This window comes from Myxocyprinus asiaticus, chromosome 13 (genome assembly GCF_019703515.2).
Source record: "Myxocyprinus asiaticus isolate MX2 ecotype Aquarium Trade chromosome 13, UBuf_Myxa_2, whole genome shotgun sequence".
NCBI lineage: Eukaryota > Metazoa > Chordata > Actinopteri > Cypriniformes > Catostomidae > Myxocyprinus > Myxocyprinus asiaticus.
Genome location: NC_059356.1, coordinates 14,142,978 through 14,170,715, shown reverse-complemented (window position 1 = coordinate 14,170,715; position 27,738 = coordinate 14,142,978). Strand labels below are relative to the sequence as shown.

The window sequence follows — 27,738 nt, the reverse complement described above, 5'->3', positions numbered from 1 at the left end:
TGTGGGCAGAACTGAAAAAGTGTATACGAGTAAGGAGGCCTACAAACCTGACTCTGTCTGGTTTGACAGTTCTGTCTGGAGGAATGAGCCAAAATTCCAGCAACTTATTGTGAAAAGCTTGTGGAAGGCTACCCAAAACATTTGACCCAAGTTAAATATTTAAAGGAAATGCTACCAAATACTAACCAAGTGTACAGTGCATCCGGAAAGTATTCACAGCACTTCACTTTTTCCACATTTTGTTATGTTACAGCCTTATTCAAAAATGGATTACATTCATTATTTTCCTCAAAATTGTACAAACAATTCCCCATAATGACAACGTGAAAGAAGTTTGTTTGAAATCTTTGCAAATCTATTAAAAATAAAAAACGAAAAAATCACATGTACATAAGTATTCACAGCCTTTGCCATGACACTCAAAATTGAGCTCAGGTGCATCCTGTTTCCACTGATCATCCTTGAGATGTTTCTACAACTTGATTGGAGTCCACCTGTGGTAAATTCAGTTGATTGGACATGATTTGGAAAGGCACACACCTGTCTATATGAGGTCCCACAGTTAACAGTGCATGTCAGAGCACAAACCAAGCCACGAAGTCCAAGGAATTGTCTGTAGACCTCCGAGACAGGATTGTATCGAGGCACAGATCTGGGGAAGGGTACAGAAAAATTTCTGTAGCATTGAAGGTCCCAATGAGCACAGTGGCCTCCATCCATAAATGGAAGAAGTTTGGAACCACCAGGACTCTTCCTAGAGCTGGCCGCCTGGCCAAACTGAGCGATCGGGGGAGAAGGGCCTTAGTTAGGGAGGTGACCAAGAACCCGATGGTCACTCTGACAGAGCTCCAGCATTTCTCTGTGGAGAGAGGAGAACCTTCCAGAAGAACAACCATCTCTGTAGCACTCCACCAATCAGGCCTGTATGGTAGAGTGGCCAGACGGAAGCCACTCCTCAGTAAAAGGCACATGACAGCCCGCCTGGAGTTTGCCAAAAGGCACCTGAAGGACTCTCAGACCATGAGAAACAAAGATTGAACTCTTTGGCCTGAATGGCAAGCATCATGCCTGGAGGAAACCAGGCACCGCTCATCACCTGGCCAATACCATCCCTACAGTGAAGCATGGTGGTGGCAGCATCATGCTGTGGGGATGTTTTTCAGCGGCAGGAACTGGGAGACTAGTCAGGATCGAGGGAAAGATGAATGCAGCAATGTACAGAGACATCCTTGATGAAAACCTGCTCCAGAGCGCACAGGCGAAGGTTCATCTTCCAACAGGACAACGACCCTAAGCACACAGCCAAGATAACAAAGGAATGGCTCTGGGACAACTCTGTGAATGTCCTTGAGTGGCCCAGCCAGAGCCCAGACTTGAACCCGATTGAACATCTCTGGAGAGATCTGAAAATGTCTGTGCACCGACGCTCCCCATCCAACCTGATGGAGCTTGAGAGGTCCTGCAAAGAAGAATGGGAGAAACTGCCCAAAAATAGGTGTGCCAAGCTTGTAGCATCATACTCAAAAAGACTTGAGGCTGTAATTGGTGCCAAAGGTGCTTCAACAAAGTATTGAGCAAAGGCTGTGAATACTTATGTACATGTGATTTTTTTTTTTTCTTTCCGTTTTTTATTTTTAATACATTTGCAAAGATTTCAAACAAAGTTCTTTCACGTTGTCATTATGGGGTATTGTTTGTAGAATTGAGGAAAATAATGAATTTAATCCATTTTTGAATAAGGCTGTAACATAACAAAATGTGGAAAAAGTGAAGCGCTGTGAATACTTTCCGGATGCACTGTATGTAAACTTCTGACCCACTGGAAGAAATAAAAAGCTGAAATAAAAAAATATTTCTTCTATTATTTCAGACATTTCACATTCTTCTAATAAAGTAGGGATCCTAACTGACCTAAGACAGGGAAAGTTTTCTATGATTAAATGTCAGGAATTGTGAAAAACTGTGTTTAAATGTATTTGGCTAAGGTGTATGTAAACTTCTGACTTCAAATGTAGGCTACTGTATACTATGCCAGTCTAATCTCACAGCTAAATCAGAAACAGTAGGTTGACTTTTCTTTAGCTAAAATTGGTCTGTCAATATCGAAATGTGAAAACCTGCATGTAATACAGTGAAGAGAAATGCATATTTTATAAACTGTACTGCCAACCCAAACCTCAAACCTAAACTTAACCATCAGTGGAGTAAAAATGTAATGTTAGGGGGAAAAATACTCAGAATCGCGTTAGTCACTGATTGTGCGAAAAGGAGGCAGCAGAACGCCGGAACCGGAACTAAAAAATACAGTTTCTGCTCAGAACAAACCAAAACATTTAGTTTTAGTCCCTAATTATTACTGTAGAAACTGAACATCGTCCTGCGTCCTGTTACTGTGGTTTTACCACTAATATCATGGTTAAAATATGCTTACTTTAGTAAAACAATGGTAAATTTTGTGTTTATGGTTTTACTACAAATACCATTTGATGTATGTAGAAAAACATTGGTTTATTTTCATAAGGGATGGATAAAGCTATTGCGAGGGAACCCCCCAAAAATGAGTGCTCCACTGGGGCATTGACCTTAAACTCCAGTCACATTCAAACATTTTTAATGTAACAGGATTGGCACAATACACATTCTGAATGAAAAATTTGAATATTTGTTCTATTATGTGATGTATTACAAGTCACACTCAAACTGAGTAGTACTACCAGAATTTGTTCAGCTATCTGTTCATATTATAAATAAATGAATTTCAGATTTACTGTAACATGGTTGAATTAATGTTGCATTTTAGGGTTAGTCTTAGTACTACAGGTACATTTCAACCACATATTTGTGATTGGAGGTAATAGTTTTGGCCATTGAAAACCCCCTTATTTCATGACCACAAAGGGTAGTAATTTCTAAGCTGTAATCTTTTCAAATGAAATGATGAAAAATGGAAAAAAAAATCCTGAAATGTGTGGGCACAGTTGATGCCTGTTTCCTGAGAATGACCTGTGTACCTACAGTACATGGGTACATCCTAATGGATAAAGGACTGACAACTGAAATATTGTTGGTTCAAACATCAAAGAGTGATCCATGAGCTATCACCACCGTGCCCTTCAGCAAGGTACAAAATTGCATGTTGTTTCAGGGAAACTGCCCCTGTAATAAGTTTACTGCAAGAGTGATTTAGTTTGGATTAGCTGAAACAGTTAATAACATTTGCATTAAAATTGAATGAATTCATGTAACAAATACAGTAACTAATGGCTTCATGTTCTGCAGAAACTGAACATCGTCCTGCGATCAACAATGTCTTCGGTAAGGAATGGTGCATGAATATGTGGAGACACGAGGAGTCAAATGTTGGTCAAAAGGAGGAGAGACATGTAGATTCTTCAGTCATCACAGGAGAGGTTGGTCTCACATACTGTAGTTGATGTACAATATTTGCAGGGCTTGACATTAACACCCACCATCCCACCCAATGTGGGTACAGATGTGTATGACTTTCTTTCTTCTGCAGGACACAAATGAAGATTTTTAGAAGAATATTTCAGCTCTGTAGGTCCATACAATGCAAGTGAATGCTGACTAGAACTCTGAAGGTCCAAATATCACATAAAAGCAGCATAAAAGTAATCCATAAAACTCCATTGAATTAATCAACGTCTTCTGAAGTGATCCAATCGGTTTTTGGGTGAGAACAAACCAAAATGTAACTACTTTTTCACTATAAATCTTGACAGCAGTCTCCTTGGCGATCATGATTTCAAGCTAGATTACACTTCCTATAGCACCATCTAGGGCTCTGTGCATGCATCATGCACTAGGAAGGGTAATCGAGCTTGAAATCATGATCATTTCTAGAGGATCCAATGGCAAGATGTACAGTGAAAAAGGAGTTACATTTTGGTTTGTTCACACCCAAAACCGACTGGATCACTTCAGAAGACGTTGATTAAAGTACTGGAATCGAATGGATTACTTTTATGATGCCTTTATCTGCTTTTTGGATCTTCAATGGTTGTTTTAGAGCCACCATAGACCTTTTTCACATTCCGGGTTTTGGAACGTGGGAGTAAACAATTGCAGGGTAAACTTCGACAGCAGTGAATGGGAGATCACAGCAAATATTATTTTCACTTACCCATTTGCTCCAAGAGCAAAAGAAAAAAATGCACTATTACATTTGAATGACTTTCCAGAAGAGGACAAAAAATAGAGAGTGGTGGATTAAGACAGTCAGATGAGAGAAGGTGCCAAATTTACTGTCACTCTCTCAGCAGCTGTAATCAAAACCCCCTCGCAGCTGTAGTAATTCATGTTTTAAAACTAATTCCAGGGTAAGCATAATGATATAAATTTACACATGATATTAAAAAAATTATCATATTAAAAAGTTAGCAAGATTTACGCTGCTAAATAAGGTGGAAACACGTCATCATAGTCTGTGAAAAAGGTCTATTCACTTGCATTGTATGGAGCTACAGAGCTGAAATATTCTTCTAAAAATCTTCATTTGTGTTCTGCAGAAGAAAGAAGGTCATACACATCTGGGATGGCATCAGGGTAAGTAAATGATGAAATAATTTTCATTTTTGGGTGAACTATCCCTTTAACCACATTAATGAGGAGCCATTCATGGTCTGACCTGTGTTTATGGCCTTAATATTACAAATGCCACAGAAAACTAATGGAAGAACAATGGTAAACTTTCATAAAGGCAAGTGCAGTTTAGAATGGTTAAAGGGATTAAAAGGGGTTAAAATCTGGACTTCCATGGACAAATGGTTTAAGTTTTCCTTCTGTTTTATCCTATTCCTGTTCTAACTCGTCATGTGTTCTTCAGATATTCTAAGTGATGACTTTAATCATCAGGCCTATGCCCTGCTGAACTCGTTTCATTCTTGTCCAAATAAAATGTCTAAAGAAATGCATGTTTCTTAGTTACAGTCTCCAGTTACTTTATCACTTTTTGTGGGACAGGGGATTTTGGCCAGTGAAAATGCTGAGTGGCTAGTGACTTTGGAATACCACTAGCCACAGTTGCCAGAGAGTCAAATAACTAAGTGTCAAGCCCTATCTGTCTGAATGCAGCTTACTAGTTCTCTCTTTTTTCCATCTTTTAGCCAGTAAATGTAATTGATGATGAACCAGACATGATCATGATCAAGGAGGAGACATTTGAGGAGTGCTCTGTTAAAAATAAAACAGAAGAAGGTCAGTGTAACAGTTTGAGATGTTTGTGGAGAGAGAATTTGAGAAGAGCTATTATTAACATATTATACTATTATAATCTTTATTGTATTCTGATGCACTGGTGTTATTGCATTACAGGACCTGCTGCGGCCAGCAATGACAGATGTGTTGCCAAGACTTCTGATGATTTTATCACATACAGGCTACCTGCAGGTGACCAAGTGAAATCTAATGTACAGCAAAGACAACCCAAAAAGCAAATTCTTGATGGACGACATTCTACACCTGGAGATAATGCATCAGGGTCAAATTTGAACCCTGATGAATTTGTTACATTTTTTCCTAGCAATGTGAATTTCAACAGTATGCAAAACCAGGAATCTGTTTTAGAAGAGAAGAAGTTTGACTGTATATTATGTGGGAAAACCTTCAGCTATTTAAGCTATCTGAAAGTGCACATGCGGATACATTCTGGAGAAAAACCATATGCCTGTTCAGTTTGTGATAAACGGTTTGCCCAGAAAACATACCTCAGAATACACCAGCGCACTCACTCTGGTGAGAGGCCATACACGTGCATGGAGTGTGGCAAGAGTTTTTCTCAAAAAAGTTCTCTTAATGTACATCTCCGAAGCCACACTGGAGAAAAGCCTTATAGTTGTGTCGAATGTGGTAAAAGCTACGCGTACAAATATGGTTTTAATACTCACCAGTGCGCTTGTTAGATTAGAATATGTGGATTTAAATTATCACTCAATTAAAAAAATTAGTTTTAGTTTAAAAAAAAAAAAAAAAAAGGAAAAAAAAAGAGTATTCATTATGTTGCCCCATGATGTATTAAAAAGAGAAGTCTTTCCTGAAAGGTTACTGGAGACTTAATAAGTGAATATATGTTTATGAAGGTTCACAGCTCTCACGTCATTATAGAATGGAAGACTGTTGAACAGGGAATTTATTCAAGATGCTCTTGAATAAAATTTTACCTGACATGAAATAAGTGTAACCATGGAAACAGCTTTTATATTGTAATTGAATACTGTTGTTTGCTTGTGTAGTAAATAGACTATTATATAACTAAAGAGAACAACTTGTCCATTTTAATATCCATTGATTACAAGCAATGTCTATTTGGACACTTATATAAACTCTCTCGACAGGGCATGTGAAATGTGTTGTGGTGAATTCTAGCTCCCACAGTTTATTTTTTTTCCAGCGAATTTTTAGTGATGTTTTAAATTATGGGGCATTTTATACCTGGATGGAGTTACATTTTAATATTTCTACTTGTCTTCCCTAAAACATTTGAAATCTTCTTTGATTTTAAATGGTTTTAAATCATTTTAAAACCATTGTTGTTGTTATTATTATCCACTCAGCTGATTCTCTAAATAAAATATTACAGTTTTTATTGACTAAGTGGTAAATTTGCAGCAACCGATAATCAGAGATGCATTTTTTTTCATGTTTAAGCATATTTTCAATTAACAGTATACAAAATCATAAAGAAACTTTAACCACAACTAATAAGTGTTTCATCCAGAAAACCTTTCATATACAGTAATTGCCTTTCTCAATGAAATTCACATGAAAATTTTGCCACTTTTGTCATGTCACACAATTATATTTTAAAGCTAGTGTAACCATACAAGAATCGTACAAACTGCACTCTTAGAACAGAATGTTCAAGAGTTTTTTCTTCAACAGAAAGTCTCTATATAAAAACAAACCTTTTGAGATGAAAATTATATATGGTAGTATTTAAAGGTGCTATAAGCGATTTTTTTAATGGAAAAGAATGCAAAAAATGTTCCTACTCCCTTAAAGATATTAATAAAATAAGTGTCCTGAGATATCTCACCGGTCTCTGTGACAGCTGTAGAGCAAACAAAAATGTGTCCGCAGACCGCTGATATTGACGCTTTTCACCTGTCAATCATTTTGCTCGTTCTCATAGTGCTGTATTTGAAGCGGATCATTGAGGCTATGATTCATAATGTTTGTCAGTTGAGGGCGCTATTGTGCCACTGTTGAGTTTGACAGTCACATGAACAAACAATGCTGCTCTTTTGCTCAGTTTTGGTCTCAAAATTATCTTTGGAGGGCGGGGTTTTGGAATAAGGGGGTGTGGCTAATTCAACGACTCAGTCACACGAAAGCTTCAGAACGGCAAAATCGCTTACAGCATCTTTAAGGTTATGTCCACACTTTTTTCACATCCACACCTCACATTTTCATTTGGAAACACATTGATTTCGCTACGTTTACGCTTCTCATCCACACTAGACTGGCATTTTCCTCCACCGAAAACAGACTTTTTAAAGTGCTCTCCATAGCCACATCCTTTGGAAACGATGATGTTCGGAAACTGGATGGAGCTTTCAAACTTAAATAGATTAGCGTGGATGTGGCCTAAGGCTGTCTTTTTAATGCGTTAATTTAGTGCGATTAATTATCTAAAAATAATGCGTTCAAAAATGAACGCAATTAATCATGTCCCCTTGCATAAATTCCGTGATAATGAATTTTCCTACCATTGGAGCAATTCATGCTGTAAGTACAACTATCACGTTTTTTGTGAGTAGCAGTTAGCAGGAGGCAATCAGTGCAACTCCGCCTCTACAGGCACAATTACATATAGCAGGCAGCACAAAATGAGGAACCTCACAAGGCAGGACGCGCTCTTGCATTCAAAGATATCTAGACAGATCATAAATGAATTCAGGGGTCTCGAGATGCCTTTTCAAAGTTACTAACTACATTTAACTTGACACAGCATCCTAAAAAATGCAGAGTTATGGTGTGAGACAATGAATATCAATGAGACGCAATGCAAACAAAGTTAGCCACTCCAAAAGCGTCTGTCTGACAAATGTTTACCAACAAAAATAGCGCTGATGGATCGCAAAAACGATATGAGAACAGCTCTGTAGCCTACATTGGACAGAATGACGCACTCAATTATAAAATGGATTACTATGGACTGTAGGCCAATAGTAGGCTTATGTTCAATGATATGGAAATAAAACAAACAATTGTCCACTACAGCCATTTTTTGTATTGTCTAATCAATGCTGTACTTGTCTGCAACTATAATGTGATGTTTATGAATTATCTGAAGTATATTTATTAAAGATATTCATTTCAATTTATTAAACTATAAATGTAATTTTTATTATATATATTTAATTATCTTTATTTGGAGGTCACAGCAAATATTGCTACACTATATGCAATTAATTGTGATTAATTAATTAATTGGCACATAATGTAATTACTTTGTTAAAAAAAAAAAAAAAAAAAAAAAAAGCAGATTGACAGCCCTACAAGTGTTTTCATTATTACAAAGTATTTTGTAATTGATTTTTAGATTACACTTTTGCATTTCATTACTTTTGCTTTTTTGTGACAGGTAAGTGCTGTAAGCGATTTTAGTTTTCTAAATTGTGGGGAATTTTTATTTTTGTGACAGCCCTAGGCTCTGTTAACAGCTGCAAAAAGCACTTTGAGGTGCTTCGTGCCTGTCAATCATTCTATGCGTTCACAGGGCAGCCCATATACAGTATGGGCAGCAGGAAGCTGAGAGATACAGTTTGACAGCGGTCAGTTTGTTGTGTGAGAATGATATTTTGCTACATTTATTTTGACTGCTAAGTCATAGTACATATGCAAGGTCAGTGTGACTGTTTGGGTTTGCTGATATAAAATTGCACGTTTATTTAATTTATTACTTTATATCAGTGGCTAAGTCTGGTAGAAGTTCCAGAACGGCTAACATACCTTACAGCATCTTTAACATTGTTGCTTGTTTTTTTTTTATTGTTGTTGTCTTTGTGCATGCCACAGGCATTCACATGCATAATATGAAAAAGCTTAATTTATCAATATATTAAAAGCTTAATTTTTAATCAATAAATGCAGATTAATCATTAAAAAAAATCCAAGACTAGGGAAAACCCTGCTGGGTTTAACAGAGCAGATGGTGGAAAATCTATTCCCCTTAACGAAACAGCCAGTTACATTTCTGAGTAAGCAGGACCTGCTCATTTTTGAATAAGTGTGTGTTTATAAGTATCCAAAATGGTGAATTAAATATATCCTTTACTAATGTCCATACAGACGTGATGCGGAAACATCCTCAGGGTTGCAAATTCAGTTCAGTCAGTAAGTAGCATGACTTGAAATGAAATGAAAGTTCTTATGCATGTTTTTGAAAAGTACTAGGTAAAAGAGTAACACTTATTTTCTGCACAGGCAAAGATCCAGCGAACCATCGGTGGCAGTTTTTAGCTTTCTTGCTTTTCCTCAACTATTTCAAGAGGCACTGCTGAGGAACGATCTGTCCTTGAAGAAAAAAGACAAATCACGTTTACGGTCACTACTGATTCAAGTGTTGTTTGATAACATCACCAAACACACATGGTATGTATAGTTAAGATATATTTTTTTTATTTTTTGGTACACCTATTTCAGTGGTTTTCAGATCTAGTCCTGGAGTACCACAGCACTGCACATCCCAATTCTGGTCATGGAGCAAAAGAGTTACTACCATAAAATAGGCTACTACCATAAAAATAACTATCTGTCAGCATTCCCATTCATTTGCTTGGCTGGTGCATGCAACTCTCGAAATACGTAACTGGCATTCTGCCATTTTTGCTTCATGGGCACTCAGTTCCATTGTCGTGAAGTATTCGGTCCCCCCGTGGAATCCAAAACAGTTAGCTGAAAGAAGTTGTTTTGGGTATTATATTCAGTGCCTGTTAGTAAATCCTACAACCCTGAATCAGACATTTTGTTTTGATTGGCTAGAATGAGATATTGCGATAAATCCTTACTGTCCCGTTCTATTGCCTTTAAATTTCAATTGAGATATTCTTTATGGTAGGTATCTGAGCCACAAAATATATGCTGATGTTCTGGGGAGTCTGATTACAAAGTTTCCTTTCTTGAAGCACTGCAGTCCCTCTGGTCATGTATGTGCCATTGTACAGTGTATTAAACATACTCACAGTACTTCTAGTCAAATTGTATGCATTTCAAGATTTGCATGTGTCATTTCCCTCTCCCACATTTATCTCTCAGAATAAAGCCATTAATTATTAGCATCTCTTTCTCCATACCTCAAATCTTGTTTCCCTTCTGGTCAGCACTGTATTGTACGTACTTGTTTATTATATTGTTCCGTTCATTATACTGCAATGTCTTTTGTTATGCTACTGTTTTTACTGTGACTGATTTCCCTTGTAAGTTATGTTAATTCCTCCACCTGTGTGAACACATTCCTGTACCTGACATACTGGCAAATAAAAGTAATTCTGATTATATTATTAAAAATGTATCTTCAAATACAGTACTACATTACAGTACACCGAAATTCAGAATAATTTCTGCGTACTGTATATTAACTAACGCATATTAACATTTAAAAAGATGAAAGACTACTAATCTTATTTACACCCTGGAGGTTTGTCGTTTTTAACTTGAATCACAAAATCACTGTGGAAAATTTCTCAGTTGTTTGAGCAGTAGTGCTGGAGACACTAGAGATATTATGGTGTGGTTACAATCTACTGTTTCAGAACCTAGGGATGAAGCAAGCTTCCAGGAGCACACCACTGCTGTAAATTTCTTGGGGTTCCACATCTTGTGAGTATTCTGTTTTTAACTATGAATTTAGAGGGTCAAAAAAAAAAAAAAAAAAAAAAAAGATCTGTGTGATTATTTTGCTTAATATGTGTTCTTTGTGTGATGAAGGTGCTTCATGAAATGAAGATACATTTTGGAAAGGACCTTCACGTTAATTTGGAGAATGCTCTTTAGGCTTTGGCCCCTAAAATCTTAAGAGTGGAAAGGAGTGGATGTCGAAGTGAACTATTGACAAATTTACTTTTAAATATCGATCCAAACCCAAAAGACACATTACTTCCTTTTCCTCATACTACCACCAACAGCTTTAAACGTTGGTCTATATACTGTATGGGCATAAAATGCACTTACAAACAAACACTATATGGCCAAAAGTATGTGGACACAAAAATCAGCACCTGATCACACTGGCTGGGTTTCCATCTATGTATTTTAATGTCAATTTTGGGATATTGCATAAAAAACGCTGGATAGAAACACCAAGAATTCACAATTTTATGCAAATAAAAAGCATACGTTGTCCCTTAAATGTACGCACACTTGGTGGATAATTGTTTTACTCTATAAGAAGACATATGCGTAAATTACCATGGGAACATATTTACTGGATAAGTTCCTAAATGCCCATAAAAAAAGTAATATAACTGTGCCTCAACAATTAGTCATGTGACTGAATAATAGCAGACCAGTATCATTGCATGGCATCTCAAATGTTGCCCTAGTCATTCCGAAATGTTGGAGCCAAAATCTGTCATCAAAATGATTGGCTACGATTACAGTACCTACCAGAACTGTCTGACATACTTTCATTCCCAGATAAAAGGCATCTGCCACCAATCACAAGCAAACATTAGTTTGTGAGAGCCTTTTGTCTGCATGTAAGTAAATTACCACAAGCTGTTTATTACACTGAACAAAAGAGCCACAGTGGCTACCCCATCTTCCATTTGTGCCATTTTCCCAGAAGTAACAATTTTGTTCTCTTGAACACATGGGATGGAAATGCTACTTTATTCGCAATCGCTTTTGTCGATTTTTGGAACAAATTCAATTCGTAACTTGTCTTGGATGGAAACATGATGAGTACTGATGATCCTGTCTTATTGGTATTAAATCCCTGCAACCATGTTATAACATATGATGATACACTTTTATCACTTTTTTTTTTACGTTTGGGGAAACACAGATGTTTCGGCACTTAGGCCTTCCACAGTGTGTACAAAAATCATCCTACCCACCCTCTTCTTTATCAACATTTCCATGACGTCATCACGCATACCTACATTCACAAACTTTGTCGCAGTATACAAACAATTAGTGCTTAAAAGATCACATGATTAAAACAATTTATACATGATTAGTCACCCAATAAACAGTCATCATGATTATACAAAAACTCAAGTACATAAAACCATCCCAACAATCAATACATAAAAATATATAGACATTAAAGACTACAGAATTAAATTTTTAGTTTTTACACGATCTAAAAATAAGTATAATTGATCAAGTGAGAATAAACCAATTATTGAAACATCAGGTGGACCATCATAATTCAACAGTATTTGGGTGTTCACATACTTTTGGCCACATATTGTACAGTATTATTACATAGTTTTCCTCAGTGCCACTTAAAAAAAACTTTGAGCCAAAAAAACAAGTTTTTAACTGATATTGCAGATCTGGAGAAGAATGCTGCGGTACTCATTTTTCCATCATTATTCCGAGAAAATGCCAAGTTTCTCTTCTGCCTTGAAAATGTAAGTTTCAATTTGTCCTTTTTTTCTGTGTTTTTATGCAAAACATTTAAATTCCTTTGTTTTCGCAGTGTCAGGTTTTCTGTACAGGAATCAGCAAGTCCAACCCCAACAATAATTTTTCATGGAGCATCAAACCCCCTAGATGTGAAAAGAGCCAGTATGGATGTGTCGTTATTCTCACTGATGACATGGGGGTGACAGAAGCTCTGGAGTGTCTCTTTGCTGTCTATTTTATATTTAGCATTGAGTATCCAAAACCCATCACTCACACAATGAATTTCACTGAGCACTATCTGTTTAAACTTTCCAGTGGCAACAAAAAATTGTCTGTCCCAGTTCTCAAAATGTACCACCAACTGTCATAGTAAGTTACATTGTTATGTAATGCTACATTAGGTATGTTGTTATATTTTGTTATATTGTTTTAATTTCACTGTAAAATACTCTTATGTAATGTTACATTTTAATGCTAATGTGAATTACAATTTGTTATTTTATAATGACATGCTGTTTAAAACAGATTAAAGATAAATTAGGAAGAGTCATTATTGTTTTAGCAGAAATTCGGGGGCAAAGGTTGATTTTGGCTAATATTTACGCACCTAACGCTGATGATCAGGGCTTTTTTATAGATCTTGAAGGGATGTTGCAAACCGCTGGCACCCATCATGATATAATATTGGGAGGAGACTTTAATCTATTGATGGACTCAGTCCTTGATCACAGTGAAGCAAAAGTGTTTAAGCCCCCTAGAGCAACATTAATGCTTCACAGGATGTGTAAAAATCTTGGTCTTACAGATATTTGGAGACTTTTGAACACATCTGGTAGGACTATACATTCTTTTCATCAGTCCATAAGATTTATTCTAGAATAGATTATATATATATATATTTTTTTATATCTAAGTCCCTCATTTCATCTGTTGTTGATTGCTCAATTGGAAATATCTTAGTCTCAGCTCACGCCCTGGTGAGTTTAGAGATGTTGCCACATATGGAGAAAACGAAATCATATAGTTGTCACTTTAATGTGTCCCTTTTGCAAAATCCTGAATTCCAACAAATGTTAAAGGCTGAAATGTTTATATGGAGACCAACTGGACCTCAGTATCCTCTGTGGGCGTGGCTTGGGAGGCACTTAAGGCGGTTCTTAGGGTCCGGATCATACAGTATGCCTCATTCATAAAAAAAATCCAAAGCACAAGAACTCGTGGAGTTGGAAGGGAATATTAAAAGTGCTGAGGCAGAGCTGAAGCGCCGAATGTCGTCTGATGGCCTCAGAGAATTGACCCGATTAAAATACAGATATAATACTATTTTGTCGTGGAAGGTGGAGTTTTGGCTACTTGGGGCAAGTCATACTTTGAGTCGGGGGACATAGCAGGGAAGCTTTTGGCTAGATATATAAAGCAGAGAGAGTATTTTTCTTCCATTCCCTCAGTGAAATCTGCTGGTGGTGAAATTTTTACCTCGGCCATTGATATTAATAATGCTTTTAAAGAATTCTATCTTGATCTCTATAGTTCCATGTCTTCGTCTACTGATGAATATGTTATAAACTTTGTGGAACCATTAGAACTCCCTCAACTGACAACTGAGCAAAAAAAATTCTCTTGATTTTGAGATAAACTTGGAGGAGCTTGGCGAGGTAATTAAGGCCTTGCCTACAGGCAAGTCTCCGGGGCCAGATGGCTTTGCCGCTGAATTTTTTAGATCTTATGCTACAGAACTAGCTCCACTTTTGTTAGAAATTAATATGGAATCATTAAAAAATGGAAAGCTTCCACCAACCATGACACAAGCCCAGATCAGTCTGATTCTTAAAAAGGACAAAGATCCAAGTGAGTGTAAAAGTTACCGTCCAATTTCTCTGATCCAGCTAGACGTAAAAATATTGTCAAAAATTCTGGCTAACCGATTAAGTTATGACATCTCTTATACATATAGATCAGGTGGGATTTATGCGGGGCTGCAGCTCTTCTGACAACATTAGGCGTCTCATCTATATTATGTGGTCAGTGGCGAATGATCAGACTCTGGTCGCTGCCATCTCACTTGATGCCGAAAAGGTGTTTGATATGGTAGAATGGGATTATCTTTTTAAGATTTTGGAAATATACGGGTTCAGGAATACTTTTATTGGATGGATTAAGTTACTTTATAGACACCCGGTACAAACAAATGGATTAATTTCAGATTATTTTACTCTGGATAGGGGCACCCGGCAGGGTTGCCCTCTTTTCCCATACTTGTTCTGTCTTGCCCTGGAACCATTAGCAGGTAAGATGATTTTCCAGGGGTGGTGGCAGGAGGTATGGTGCATAAGCTTTTGCTTTACTCAGATGATATTTTATTATTTGTCTCCAACCCCATTAGATCTATGCCTTGCCTCCACAGAATTATTAATTCCTTTTCTAAGTTCTCGGGATACAGACACAATTGGTCTAAATCCAAGCTTTGGCTATAACAGCGTACTTCCCAGTAACAGCTTTCCAGCCGGGCGCCTTCCAGTGGCCCAAACAGGGGCATTAAGTATTTGGGCATTTTATTCCCAGCAAATTTGTGTGATTTAGTTAGAGTTAATTTTGATCCCTTAATAAAAAGGTTTTTGAGCGATGTGGGCAGGTGGGCTTCATTACATTTATCTATGATTGGGAAGGTTAATGTTATTAAAATGAATTGTATTCCAAAATTCAACTACCTGCTACAGTCTCTCCCTGTAGATGTCCCCCATGTTTATTTCAAGCAATTTGATAGCATAGCGAAGTCCTTCATTTGGAATGGTAAGCGTCCTAGATTACATTTTAATAAGTTACATAGGCCGATTGACAAAGGTGGGCTAGGCCTACCCAAGATTTGGCTCATTGGTCGCTTCCACCTGAGAGAGCCCCTCCCTGGTTTTGTATTGAACAGGAAGTTCTTGCCCCTATTTCTCCATTGCAAAGCGTTTCTATCAAACTAATCGGTGAAGTTAAGTTACACCCCTTTATCTCGCATTTGCATTCGGTATGGACAAAAGTGTCAAGAGTGTTTAATTCGGACATTTATTTAAATGTTGCCTCAAGCATATGGCTGAACCCTAAATTATGTATTAATAAATCCCCTTTCTGCTGGTCAGACTGGATTGTGAGGGGGGTTACTACACTCGGTGACCTATATGAGAGTGGAGTGTTGAGATCTTTTGAAAATTTGGTTCAACATTTTGGGATTCCCAGATCTCAGTTTTATAGGTGTTTACAGCTGCTCCACCTGCTGTGTACACACTGCACACGCACCCCTAAATTGGCAGATACTCTGGGAGAGGTGATTACTGCTTTTGAAAAAGGTCATGAGGCATCAGTGTATTACTCCCTGCTAATTCAGAGTCTGGGGGTCGGAGCTTTAACTTCTATCAAGAGATTATGGGAGAAAGATGTCAATTTGGTATCGGAGGAGGGAATGTGGGCTAAGATTCTAAAAAACATCAAGTCTGCATCTAGAGATGCAAAGGTGCGTCTGATGCAGTTCAAGATTTTACATAGATTCTATTGGACCCCCTCTGGATTGTATAGTCTTGGTCTTAAAGACACACCCACCTGCTGGCGATGCCAATCAGAAGATGGAGACACAACCCATGTTTTCTTGGGGGGGTGTTAAGATACAAGAATTTTGGTTGAAGGTTCAGAGTTTTATATGTGATGTTTTGGGCACTCAAATTTCATTTGCCCCAGACTCTGTATTTTGGGGGAAGGGGCGGTCATAAATTTGGGGGATAAACACATAAAAAACTGAGTTCTGACAAGTATTATTATTGGCAGGCAAATTATTTTAAGGGGATGGAAGTCGGATGGAGCGCCCTCATTTCTGGAGTGGTGTGCGGAGATGGGGAGGGTGGCAGCTTTTGAGGAGGTGTCAAGCAGAAGGCTGGGGGTTTGGGATTTGTTTGATAGGAAATGTGGAAATTATTTAATATTTTTGGGGGACTCTCGGGGAGGGGCTGTGGAGAGATAAGTTTAGTTGTAATTATATATGATTATTATATTTTTTTTTTTTTTTTTTTTTTTTTTTTTTTTGTGTGTATTCTTATTTGTGACCACAGGGGTGTTCGTTGGGGGTCAGGGTGGGGTTGGTGATTGGTGATTGGGGAGGGGTAATAGTGGGGGTTAAATGTTGATTCAATGTATATGTTGTGTGTTTTCTTTGTTATATTTCTACGAATCAATAAAAAAAAATTATAATTTTTTTTTTTTATCATTCAGCAAAAACATCTGTTTTACTGTGCTTTTGCATAGTTAACATCAGGAGAACTTGCTTACAATCCATTGTAATTTTATCTATTGATGGAATTAGATAAAGATGTCTAAGATTTGACCTCCTGTTCTTCAGGTTCTTTGTAAGGATTAACCCTGAGGGGACGAAGTGTACTTTGAAATCAGGTACAAGCTGAAGGACAGGCTCAGCTCTCCAAAGGAAATCTCAAAACCTCAATCCTCGTGTGGCTACATTTCTGCAGAGGCTATCAGAATTTGAGTGGGAAACATCCAATTAAGTAAGTGGAAGCAGTAATAAGAAGCTAAAAAATCAGTTTATGGAAGTACGGAGCAAAACATTGAGCCCGTTTACATGCACACCGATACACTGATAACTCGTATAGCTTTTTAAGTCGAATCCATGAAGAGGCATCAGATAAGCTGGTGAGATGCCGGTTAAGGTGTTTACATGACTACACACTTTATCATGCATAATTGGTGTAAGAATGTGCATGTAAACGCTCTTAGTGTTGGAAATATTAGGGGGAAAAAAATCTGTTAAGTAAAATATTAAAGGAATAGTTCACCCAAAAATAGCAATTCTCATCATTTACTCACCCTCATGCCATCCCAGATGTGTATGACTTTCTTTCTTCTGAAAAACACAAACAAAGAAAAATATCTATACAGGAAAAAGTAATGAGCTCAAAAATTTCACAATAAAAGGGATAATTCACCCAAAGATTAAAAATTCTCTCATCATTTACTTTCTTCAGCAGAACACAAATGAAGATTTTTAGAAGAATATTTCAGCTCTGTACGTCCATACAATGCAAGTGAATGGCAACCAGAACTTTGAAGGTCCAAATATCACATAAAAGCAGCATAAAAGTAATCCATAAGACTCCAGTTGTTTAATCAATGTCTTCTGAAGTGATCCAATCTGTTTAGAGTAAGAAAAAACCAAAATATAACTCTTTTTTCATTGCACATCTTGCCATTGCAGTCTCTTGGCACGATCATGATTTCTATGATGTGCAGAGCGCTAGATGGTGCTATAGGAAGTGTTATCGAGTTTGAAATCATGATCGCCAAGGAGACTGCTGTCAAGATGTGCAGTCAAAAAGGAGTTACATTTTGGTCTTTTCTTACCCAAAACCAATTGGATCGCTTCAGAAGACATGGATTAAACCACTGGAGTATAGGTTGCTTTTATGATGCATTTATGCACTTTTTGGAGCTTAGAAGTTCTGGTCACCATTCACTTGCATTGTATGGACCAAAAGAGCTGAAATATTCTTCTAAAAATCTTAATTTGTGTACTGCAGAAGAAAGAAAGTCACACATCTGGGATGGCATGAGGGTGAGGAAATGATAAGAGAGTTTTCATTTTGGGGTGAACTAGAAAAAATTCTGTATATAGAAATATTAAACAAAACTGAGTCAGTATTGACAGTATGTGATTACAAAGTATTAAGTCAGTTAAAGGTGACTATGGGAGAGATATGGTAAATTATTTTAGTAACTAACAATCTAATATTCTGTTCTTTCAGTGTTGTCATCATCCTAGCTCTACATTAACCATTGATGGATCACTGTTAGTATGACCACAATGGACTATTGCGTCTGTGATTTTTTTTCATTCTTTTTTCACTTTGTCACCTTGCCTTTTATTACCTTGTTACTTGTACTGTTCTATTGAAATATTGCTGGAATGTTTATATCATCATTATTTTTTATGATTCATTATTATATTAAGTTCAAGGTATTCATGCCACAATAATAAAAAATAAAAAAAACATCTTTTGTGCTTTCATGAAGAAATAACATCAACAATAACAAAATAATAAGACTGCAATATAGCAGTTTAATAATACTTGTATATATATATATATATATATATATATATATGGGATAATTATAGACTGCTGTGAAATATACTATACACAATACTTACTGTGATTACAGTAACTTAACTCTTTAAGGTGCACTCAGTAATCTTTTCCCCATTAAAATGTTTTACTCCTGAAGAAATTAATTGTAATTTTGAAACATATGTATAAAATCATGAGCACTCACATGAGATGAAGACTCTAGTCATATCAGTAACCTTATTAATGCTGTTTTATTCTACATGGAGAGGGTCCCCTCATGGGATCTGCCATGTTAGGATCACACGACCAGCCGCTTGATCTCAGTAACCGTCCTGTTTTTTGAACACTTTCACTCATTGATTAAAATAATTATGACTGACTGTAAATTGTGAATTTCTAAAATGGCATTGGTAACTGAAAACTATTGAGTTTGAATGAAGCTGCATCCAAGCCTCTAGTGTCTAAAGATGTTGAAATGTAAGTGCACCTGTAATGTACAATACTCTACACTGGACTGGAGTACAAAAGATTCAGATCTGAAGTTAATGAATTTGTTGATTTTTGTTCCAGCAATGTTATTTTAAAAGAATGTTTTGGGTTCAATACAAGTTAAGCTCAATCAACAGCATTTGTAGCATAATATTGATTACCTCAAACAATTTTTTTTGACTTGCCTCTCTTTAAACAACATCACAGCTCAAATAATATGCACGTTTTAACAGAAGAATTAATGTAAGTGCTTTTATAAAATTATAAGCTTCACATTTCTGCCTTTAACCCCTCCAAAAATTGGCCACATTCACTTCCATTGCAAGTGCCTCATTGTTACCAATATTTTTGTTTTTTTAAAGAAAAGGAGGAACAAGTCAAAATGAATTTTTGTGGTAATCAGTATTATTCCACAAATGCTGTCGATTGAGTTTAACTTGTATTGAACCTGGAATATTCCTTTAAGGGCACCACATAATGAATCAATTTGATACACACCAGTGATTTATGTAGATTTACACATTCATTTAAACGATAAATGAATATGTTCAGTATTTAGTTTTAGTCTGAGACAAAAACCTACATTTTCTCACACAGTGAACCATACAGTTTTATTTTTATTTTGTGCTTGAAGAGTTATTGCTGAACTTAACATAGAAATACGGCAATATATGCAAAATACGTACATGAAATATATGTTCATATATGGTTTTCACTGAAATAAAAAGACACATACTTGTACATATATATTGTACAACGTACATTTCAAAATACTACAAATATTATAAGTGCCCCAGCAAAAACGTTCTAGGGGTTTTATTATATATATATATATATATATATATATATATATATATATATATATATATATATATATATATATATATATATATATATATATATATGGTTGTGTTTACATTGAGCTTTCTATACGGCGGTTTACGGTAATTCCTCCCATGATCCTGTTCTGCCAAATGCAATGTGTGCTTTGATTTTACCAGAGAGACGCTGATCACAGAAACATTGATTGTTGAGGATAGAAAAGCAGGCTTTTATAATAGAGACCATCGCGTTGGCTGAAAGGACGAGTATTTACATCTATTACACTGTTAAATAGTCCCGTGAATGATGGACGTCATGAATACTGTTGATTTTCAGACACAGTTAACATCCATAATGGAAATGCTGGCAAAGACAGCGATTGTTGAAATAGGCAAACTTTTCGAGGAGAATTCGTCTTTTGTGCGATTAGAGATATCACGATGTACAAATCAAATCGAGTCTCTGCAACAGAAATGTCATTTACTGGAGAACGAACTTCAATCAGCGAGAAAAACCGCATCTGAGAAGATGATGAACGGGACAGATGCTGCATTCACACATTCACCACTCACAGGTCAAATATTCAACTACACACTTCGTTTAAAGCGTTATCAAATTAGCTAGCATTTTCCCAATTAGACAAAAATATTCTCATTTCACATTTGATTTGATCATAACCTGAGACTATAACTCTTTAAAAAAAATGCTATTATGAGGAAAAAACAAGCTTGTAGGGGGTTGGAGATGTGAATAATGTTGTATATGGCAAGCCAAATTGACTTTTAATTGTGTGCAGGATATTAATTATCCTATAAAAATCAGCAATTCAATTTTCACCGGTAAAAATTAGCATTTTTTTATATCTGTGTTAGTGTAACATGCTAGTTTTGTTATTTCAGATATCAATAAATTAAGTAATTAAGGTAAAGATATCATAAAATGGTTTCTCACTAGTTCAAACCAAACTACAGATTTCTGATATTAACATTGCCACTTGTGAAAACCGAATTACAGATATATTTCAGTTGTTGTTATCAGGGATACACCTTTGCACTAGTGACAAATTGGGATGTGGCATGGTGGTCGACTAATCGTCCAACATCTGACAAGCCGATTAGTTGGGTACACTACTTTAAGGGGAGGCGCAATTTTCAAATTAATTGAGAAACTTAACTTCTTGGAGAGTGTTTTTGCGTGATTATAGCTTGCTGTGGTTAAAAGTGAATAACAGTTAGCACAGTAAAACATTCTGCGAGAAGTTTCGTCTCTTTACTGCTTAAGTTTAGTCAATTTATGCACCGCTGCTGTTTCAGCCATCAAAGTACCGCTGCCGCATCAACAATACATTACAAGACGATCACTGTCGGACGTTAAATCCTCTGCTGGGTGTAATGTTTGTATATATGTGTGGTGCTTTGGAGAGATTTTGCTGATTCTGTCTGAAGCCCCATTCACACCGCCAGCGACATTGTTGCTGGATGTCCCTATCTCATTTAAATGTTGGTGGACTGCATATCTGGCCATAGCTTTAGAAAATCTGATCACAGATGAGATGACACTGCCGGTAAAAAAAAAAAGATATTTTAACTTAACAAAGAATCAGCTCTCTTGCCTCTTAAAATGAACATTCTGCAGGGGAAAGTGTTTTATCCAACCTACAGCAGTGCTCACATCATATCATTAACAAGAGGAATGATCTCTCAAAATATGAATCAAACCCACTCAGAATGACGAGAGTATCTGACACGGTTTCTACATATTATTGTTTTATTATATCCATGCATGTGGACAGGGGTGTCACTAGGGCAAAACATTCAGGAATCAAGCGTGAATGATTTTGGTCTAGCCCCGAATTGTTTTTCATGCCACACTCACACGAAAACCACGCTTCAGCCGAGCAGTGCAAATGCATTTTTCAGATCAACTGCCCAGGAGTTGAGTGGATTAAATTATATTCATCTTGCGTTTGGTGCTTTATACATGCTAAATATGCTTCTCATCTGAAAGGTGCATTTGTGCTGCACAATAAAAGCCTGGTTTAAACCATATTTTGTGAGCCATAACAGAACCACTGGCGCACGTGAAGTGATCTGCTCTGCTTCTACTGTATTCCGTCAACCTGGAATATATAGCACCAGAATCACATTGTTAAAGAAAATATCATGGTGGAGCATGCCACCAAATAAGGACTATTAATGTACCCGCAATCTTGCAGTTCTGCGCTTGAATGCACAGCGAGGATTACCCTGAGACTCCCAAGTGCTCTGGTTACATTAAAGCATGCCATTCTGTGTTCAGGATCCACATAAGTTTTGTGCCGCTCTGTATTGGAGCTTTTCTTATTTCTTACTTCTCTTGCTTTGATAGTTCCTTGCAATAAGATGTTATAGTTATTTAGCCTATATTTTTGTTTAACATCCGTTAGTTTTCTGGCTGAAGTTCTGAGCTTGGCATCCGTATGTCCTCCAGAAATGTGTCTGATCTGGGTCACGTGAACATAATGGAGCCTAATTATAAATGTATTTCTTTAACACAGACTAGTCGTTCAAACAACCGACTGACTAGTTGATTATTTAAATTGGTAATTTTGCACATTCCTTGTAACAATGTAATTATTGATATAAGAAATTTTAATTTTTACTTGTAAGAAGTGCAGTGATTGCTGACTGGAATTCAACTAGTAAGAAATTAATTATAGATATTGGTGCGTTTTGACAGCTATCAAGAATAGTTTTTTACTAATTGAAATTCCATTTTTGATATCAACAATGTGTAATTCCACGAGTAATGACGTCATTTTTTATATCAGTAATCAAGTATTTTGTTCTAGTGCAAATGCAATTACTTACTGATATCAAAACAAGAATCAGCATTTTAACTAGTGAAACTTGAATGGTTGATATTCATATCCTGGACATGATGATTAAAAGTTAATTCGGCTTGCCATATTTTGTGAATGACAGGCATTTTAATTATGCAGACCTAATACTTAAATGTTCTGCAGAAACTGCACATCCTCCTGCGATCCACAATGTCTTCGGTAAGGAATGGTGCATGAATATGTGGAGACACGAGGAGTCAAATGTTGGTCAAAAGGAGGAGAGACATGTAGATTCTTCAGTCATCACAGGAGAGGTTGGTCTCACATACTGTTGTTGATGTACATGAAGTTATCTTATTATCAATGTTACAATACAGCTTACTAGTTCTCTCTTTTGCTTTCCATTCTTTAGTCACCAAATTTCATGGATGATGAACTAGGCATGACCACGATTAAGGAGGAAGCATGTGAGGATTTCTCTGTGAAAGATAAAACTGAGGAGGATCAAAGTAACAGTTTGAGAGGTATGTGGAGAGAGAACCTGAGTAGAGCTGGTATTGTATCACAAGCCCTTTTGACATTTAATCATGTGCAGGATATTAACCCTTGTGTGACCTTTGGGACATTTTTGTCTTTTTCGATCATTTTGGCTGTGTTAATGCCAACGGTATAAATTTTGCCAAAGGTGTGTATTTTTGGAGGAATTTTGATATTTCAAACTCATTTCCTATAATACCTCTATAATACACGGTGTACACAAAACAGTTACACTCAGGACCTTCAGGACAAAAATGTCCCCATTGAAACCCATTAAAACTGCAATATTTGATCCCAGTGCATTTAAAGCATAAAATGTGAATTCTATGATAATATGCTTTCATTCTGGAGCTATGGCTTCAAAATAAAAATAAATAATATTTTCCACCAGATGGCGCCATTTTGCTCATGGTTAGCCTATGGAGCAAATACATGCTTTTTTCCCAATTTTCTGTTTGCTGTATTATAGAGCACTGCAGGCCAATTGAATAAATGATGCAGCTAAAATTGTGTGGGTGTGCTGGTATGGATGTCAGTGTGTTTTGTATGTGTGTATTGAAAAATATGGGTGTGTAAAAAACAACAGTGGCAATATGTAAACAAATTGGCATTTAAAGGGAAAATATATTTCATAGTTATGATCAGGACTGATGTTGGTTTAAAAAAACTCATTGAAAGTGGAAAATAATATTAAGATATAATATTATTATGGCAGTTTTTTGACGCGGACATTTTTGTCATCTAAGGACCTCTGAGTAACTTTTTTTTATTGACGCACAAGGGTTGATTATAGATATCTACGATTCAGTTTTCACTAGCTAAAATGTAAATTTTTGAAATCAGCAATGGAATTACAACGAGTGAAAATGCAATTTTTTGATATCAGTAATTAGGTTTGATCAAGTTAAAACATTAAATCTTTATAATCAAAAATGTGTGATGTGTTAAATCTGAGTATATTTTCAAATGAACAAAAATGTATGTAAATTAAAGCCACACCTCCACGTTTCTCAGATCCATGATGCACCTGTGTCTAACCGCTATTTACTTTTACACGAAGATGAGATAAGATCATGTTTACAATTTTTTGACCCCCCATTTATTTTGTTGCTTCATTGCAACACCATGTAGTAAGGGGTATAATCACAGAGATTTCTGTATGAATTATTTAATCAGCAAATGTAGAAAAAACAAGTAAAAAGTGAGAAGTCATAACATGTTTAAATATGTTTAAAGGGATAATTCACCCAAAAATGAAAATTCTCTCATGATTTACTCACTCTGCTGGTATGCCAGATGTGTTTGACTTACTTTCTTCTGCAGAACAGAAATGAAGAATTTTAGAAGAATTTCTCAGCTCTGTAGGTCCATACAATGCAAGTGAATGGGTGCCAAAATTTTGAAACTCCAAAATCAACATAAAAGTTAGAATAAAAGTAATCCATGTGACTCCAGTGGTTAAATCCAAGACTTATGATAGGTGTGGGTGAGAAACAGTTCAATATTTAAGTAATTTTTTGTCATAAATTCTCCTCCCTGCCAGTAGGATGCGATATGCACGCAGCATATGAATCACCAAAAACAGAAGGAGAAAGTGAAAGTGAAGGAAAAAGGACTTAAATATTGATCTGTTTCTCACCCACACCTATCATTTCGCTTCGGAAGAAATTGATTTAACCACCAGAGTCATCTAGATCAGTGTTTCTGAACTGGTGGGTCGCAGACAGCAGGGAACGAACATGGCATGGTTCTCGCATTGAAAAATTTTTGGGGGCACCTAAGGTAAATTTAGGACTGCCGAGGCACATTTAATGATAATCTCGCATTCAGCGCTTTAAACATGCAAAAGGCTTCTCATCTGCAATGCGATATTTTCGCAGTGTGATTAAAGCTTATTTTTTTCACGTGAGTGTGACGGAACAACTCGCGGCATTGATGTGCTCTAATCTACTGTATCTCTGGCGTGTCGCCACGCACCAATGTCCGTTTTAATTCTAGTGAGAATTTTTATCGTTTAAATCACTATAGATGAAGTCAAACCTCTCAAACAGGCAGCCCCAACATTATAATGCCATCATGGTCTTATGCCTGTCTGTGCTGATGTCATTATACTGTAAATATAAGAGCAAATACAGTTGAAGTCAGAAGTTTACATACACCGTAGCCAAATATATTTAAACTCAGTTTTTCACAATTCCTGACATTTAATCATAGAAAACATTCCCTGTCTTTGGTCAGTTAGGATCACTACTTTATTAAGAATGTGAAATGTCAGAATAATGATTTATTTCAGCTTTTATTTCTTTCATCACATTCCCAGTGGGTCAGAAGTTTACATACACTATGTTAGTATTTGGGAGCATTTCCTTTAAATTGTTTATCTTGGGTCAAACATTTTGGGTAGCCTTCCACAAGCTTCTCACAATAAGTTGTTGAATTTTTGCCCATTCCTCCAGGCAGAACTGGTGTAACTGAGTCAGGTTTGTAGGCCTTCTTGCTCTCACATGCTTTTTTAGTTCTGCCCACAATTTGAGGTCAGGACTTTGTGATGGCCACTCCAGTACCTTGACTTTGTTGTCCTTAAGCCATTTTGCCAAAACTTTGGAGGTATGCTTGGTGTCATTGTCTATTTGGAAGACCCATTTGCAACCAAGCTTTAACTTCCTGGCTGATGTCTTGAGATGTTACTTCAATATATCAACATAATTTTCCTTCCTCATGATGCAATCTATTTTGTGAAGTGCACCAGTCCCTCCAGCAGCAAAGCACCCCCACAACATGATGCTGCCACCCCCATGCTTCACGGTTGCGATGGTGTTTTTTGGCTTGCAAGCCTCACCCTTTTTCCTCCAAACATAACAATGGTCATTATGGCCAAAAAGTTACATTTTTGTTTCATCAGACTAAAGGAAATTTCTCCAAAATGTAAGATCTTTGTCCCCATGTGCACTTGCAAACTGTAGTCTGGCTTTTTATGGTGGTTTTGGAGCAGTGGCTTCTTCCTTGCTGAGCAGCCTTTCAGGTTATGTCGATATAGGACTCGTTTTACTGTGGATGTACATACTTGTCTACCTGTTTCCTCCAGCATCTTCACAAGGTCCTTTGCTGTTGTTCTGGGATTGATTTGCACTTTTCGTCCCAAACTACATTCATCTCTAGGAGACAGAATGCATCTGCTTCCTGAGCGGTATGATGGCTGCATGCATGAAGTCGAGTAAAGAGGCACTGAGTTTGAAGGTAGGCCTTAAAATACATCCACAGGTACACCTCCAATTCAGTACACCTCCTGTCAGAAATTTATTGGCTAATTGTCTGAAGGCTTGACATCATTTTCTGGAATTTTCCAAACTGCTTAAAGGCACAGTTATCTTAGTGTATGTAAACTTCTGACCCACTGGAATTGTGATATAGTCAATTAAAAGTGAAACAATCTGTCTGTAAACAATTGTTGGAAAAATTACTTGTGTCATGCACATAGTAGATGTCCTAAACGACTTGCCAAAACTATAGTTTGCTAATATTAAATCTGTGGAGTGGTTAAAAAATGTGTTTTAATGACTTCAACATAAGTGTATGTAAACTTCTGACTTGAACTGTACATAAAGGGCTTTAAAGTCTGGACCTCCAAGACTTGTGGACAAATTATGAATAAAGTTTTCCTCCTGTGTAATGTATGTTCTGTTAGAATGATGATTAATATTAAGAAATAAACTATAATAAATGTGATGGTCTCGTATAAATACATATGCTCATCAACTTTTTAAAAAAAAAAAAGGGGGGGGGGGAGAACTTCTTTTTGTTGTTGACATCAACAACAAAAATAATGTTGCTTGATACATGCATTTATACTTGAAAACCATGAACAAAACTATGCAAGATGAAAGAAAATGTGACCCAGGATACATTAAGTACAGGTTATGTTTTTTATATGATGGGTCGCCACTTGATGTCCAATGCAAAATCTGGGTCCCGAAGCAAAACCAGTTGAAAACCACTGAAATAGATTACTTTCATGTTGCTCTCATGTGGATTTTGGAGCTTCAAAAATGTTGCATCCATTCACTTGCATTATTATATGGACTTACAGAGCTGAGATATTCTTCTAAAAATCTTCATTTGAGTACAACAGATGACTGACTCCAGGAACTATCCCTTTAAGTACACTAACAGAACACAAAAATGAGCCTGATCATTCAGACCTTGATCTTCAAAAATGCAAACAGAAAATAGATTAAGTGAATAAACAAATAAAATCAGCTTACATTAAATGATTGTTGTTGTATGTAAACCAAATGATCAATACAGCCTTTTTTATTTATACTTCATTGTTGAAGTAGCTATTCCATGGGCATGTTGTCTGAG

General features: G+C 36.5%; 2 protein-coding genes across 5 annotated transcripts in view; one reads left to right on the top strand and one right to left on the bottom strand.

The window, feature by feature from the left end:
- Window positions 1-27,738, bottom strand: part of LOC127450833 (zinc finger protein 155-like) — a 70,657-nt gene that overhangs the window by 12,655 nt on the left and 30,264 nt on the right. Inside the window, exon 5 of one of the 2 annotated variants that reach the window (XM_051715228.1) lies at window positions 17,452-17,488. The exons of the other annotated variant lie outside the window; for it this stretch is intronic. Within the exon in view, the coding sequence (XP_051571188.1) occupies window positions 17,452-17,488 (37 nt within the window). The remainder of the gene's footprint in view (window positions 1-17,451; window positions 17,489-27,738) is intronic. 2 annotated transcript variants of the gene reach the window in all.
- The window catches only part of LOC127450830 (uncharacterized), a 43,048-nt gene that overhangs the window by 3,074 nt on the left and 12,236 nt on the right, over window positions 1-27,738 (top strand). The window contains exons 1-3 of one of the 3 annotated variants that reach the window (XM_051715224.1): window positions 20,172-20,592; window positions 23,023-23,153; window positions 23,252-23,363. In XM_051715224.1, coding sequence (XP_051571184.1) covers window positions 20,322-20,592; window positions 23,023-23,153; window positions 23,252-23,363 — 514 coding nt within the window. In that variant the 5' untranslated portion in view covers window positions 20,172-20,321. Of the gene's footprint in view, window positions 1-3,279; window positions 3,411-20,171; window positions 20,593-23,022; window positions 23,154-23,251; window positions 23,364-27,738 lie in introns of those variants that run through there. The other 2 variants (XM_051715225.1, XM_051715223.1) reach the window with 2 other exon arrangements.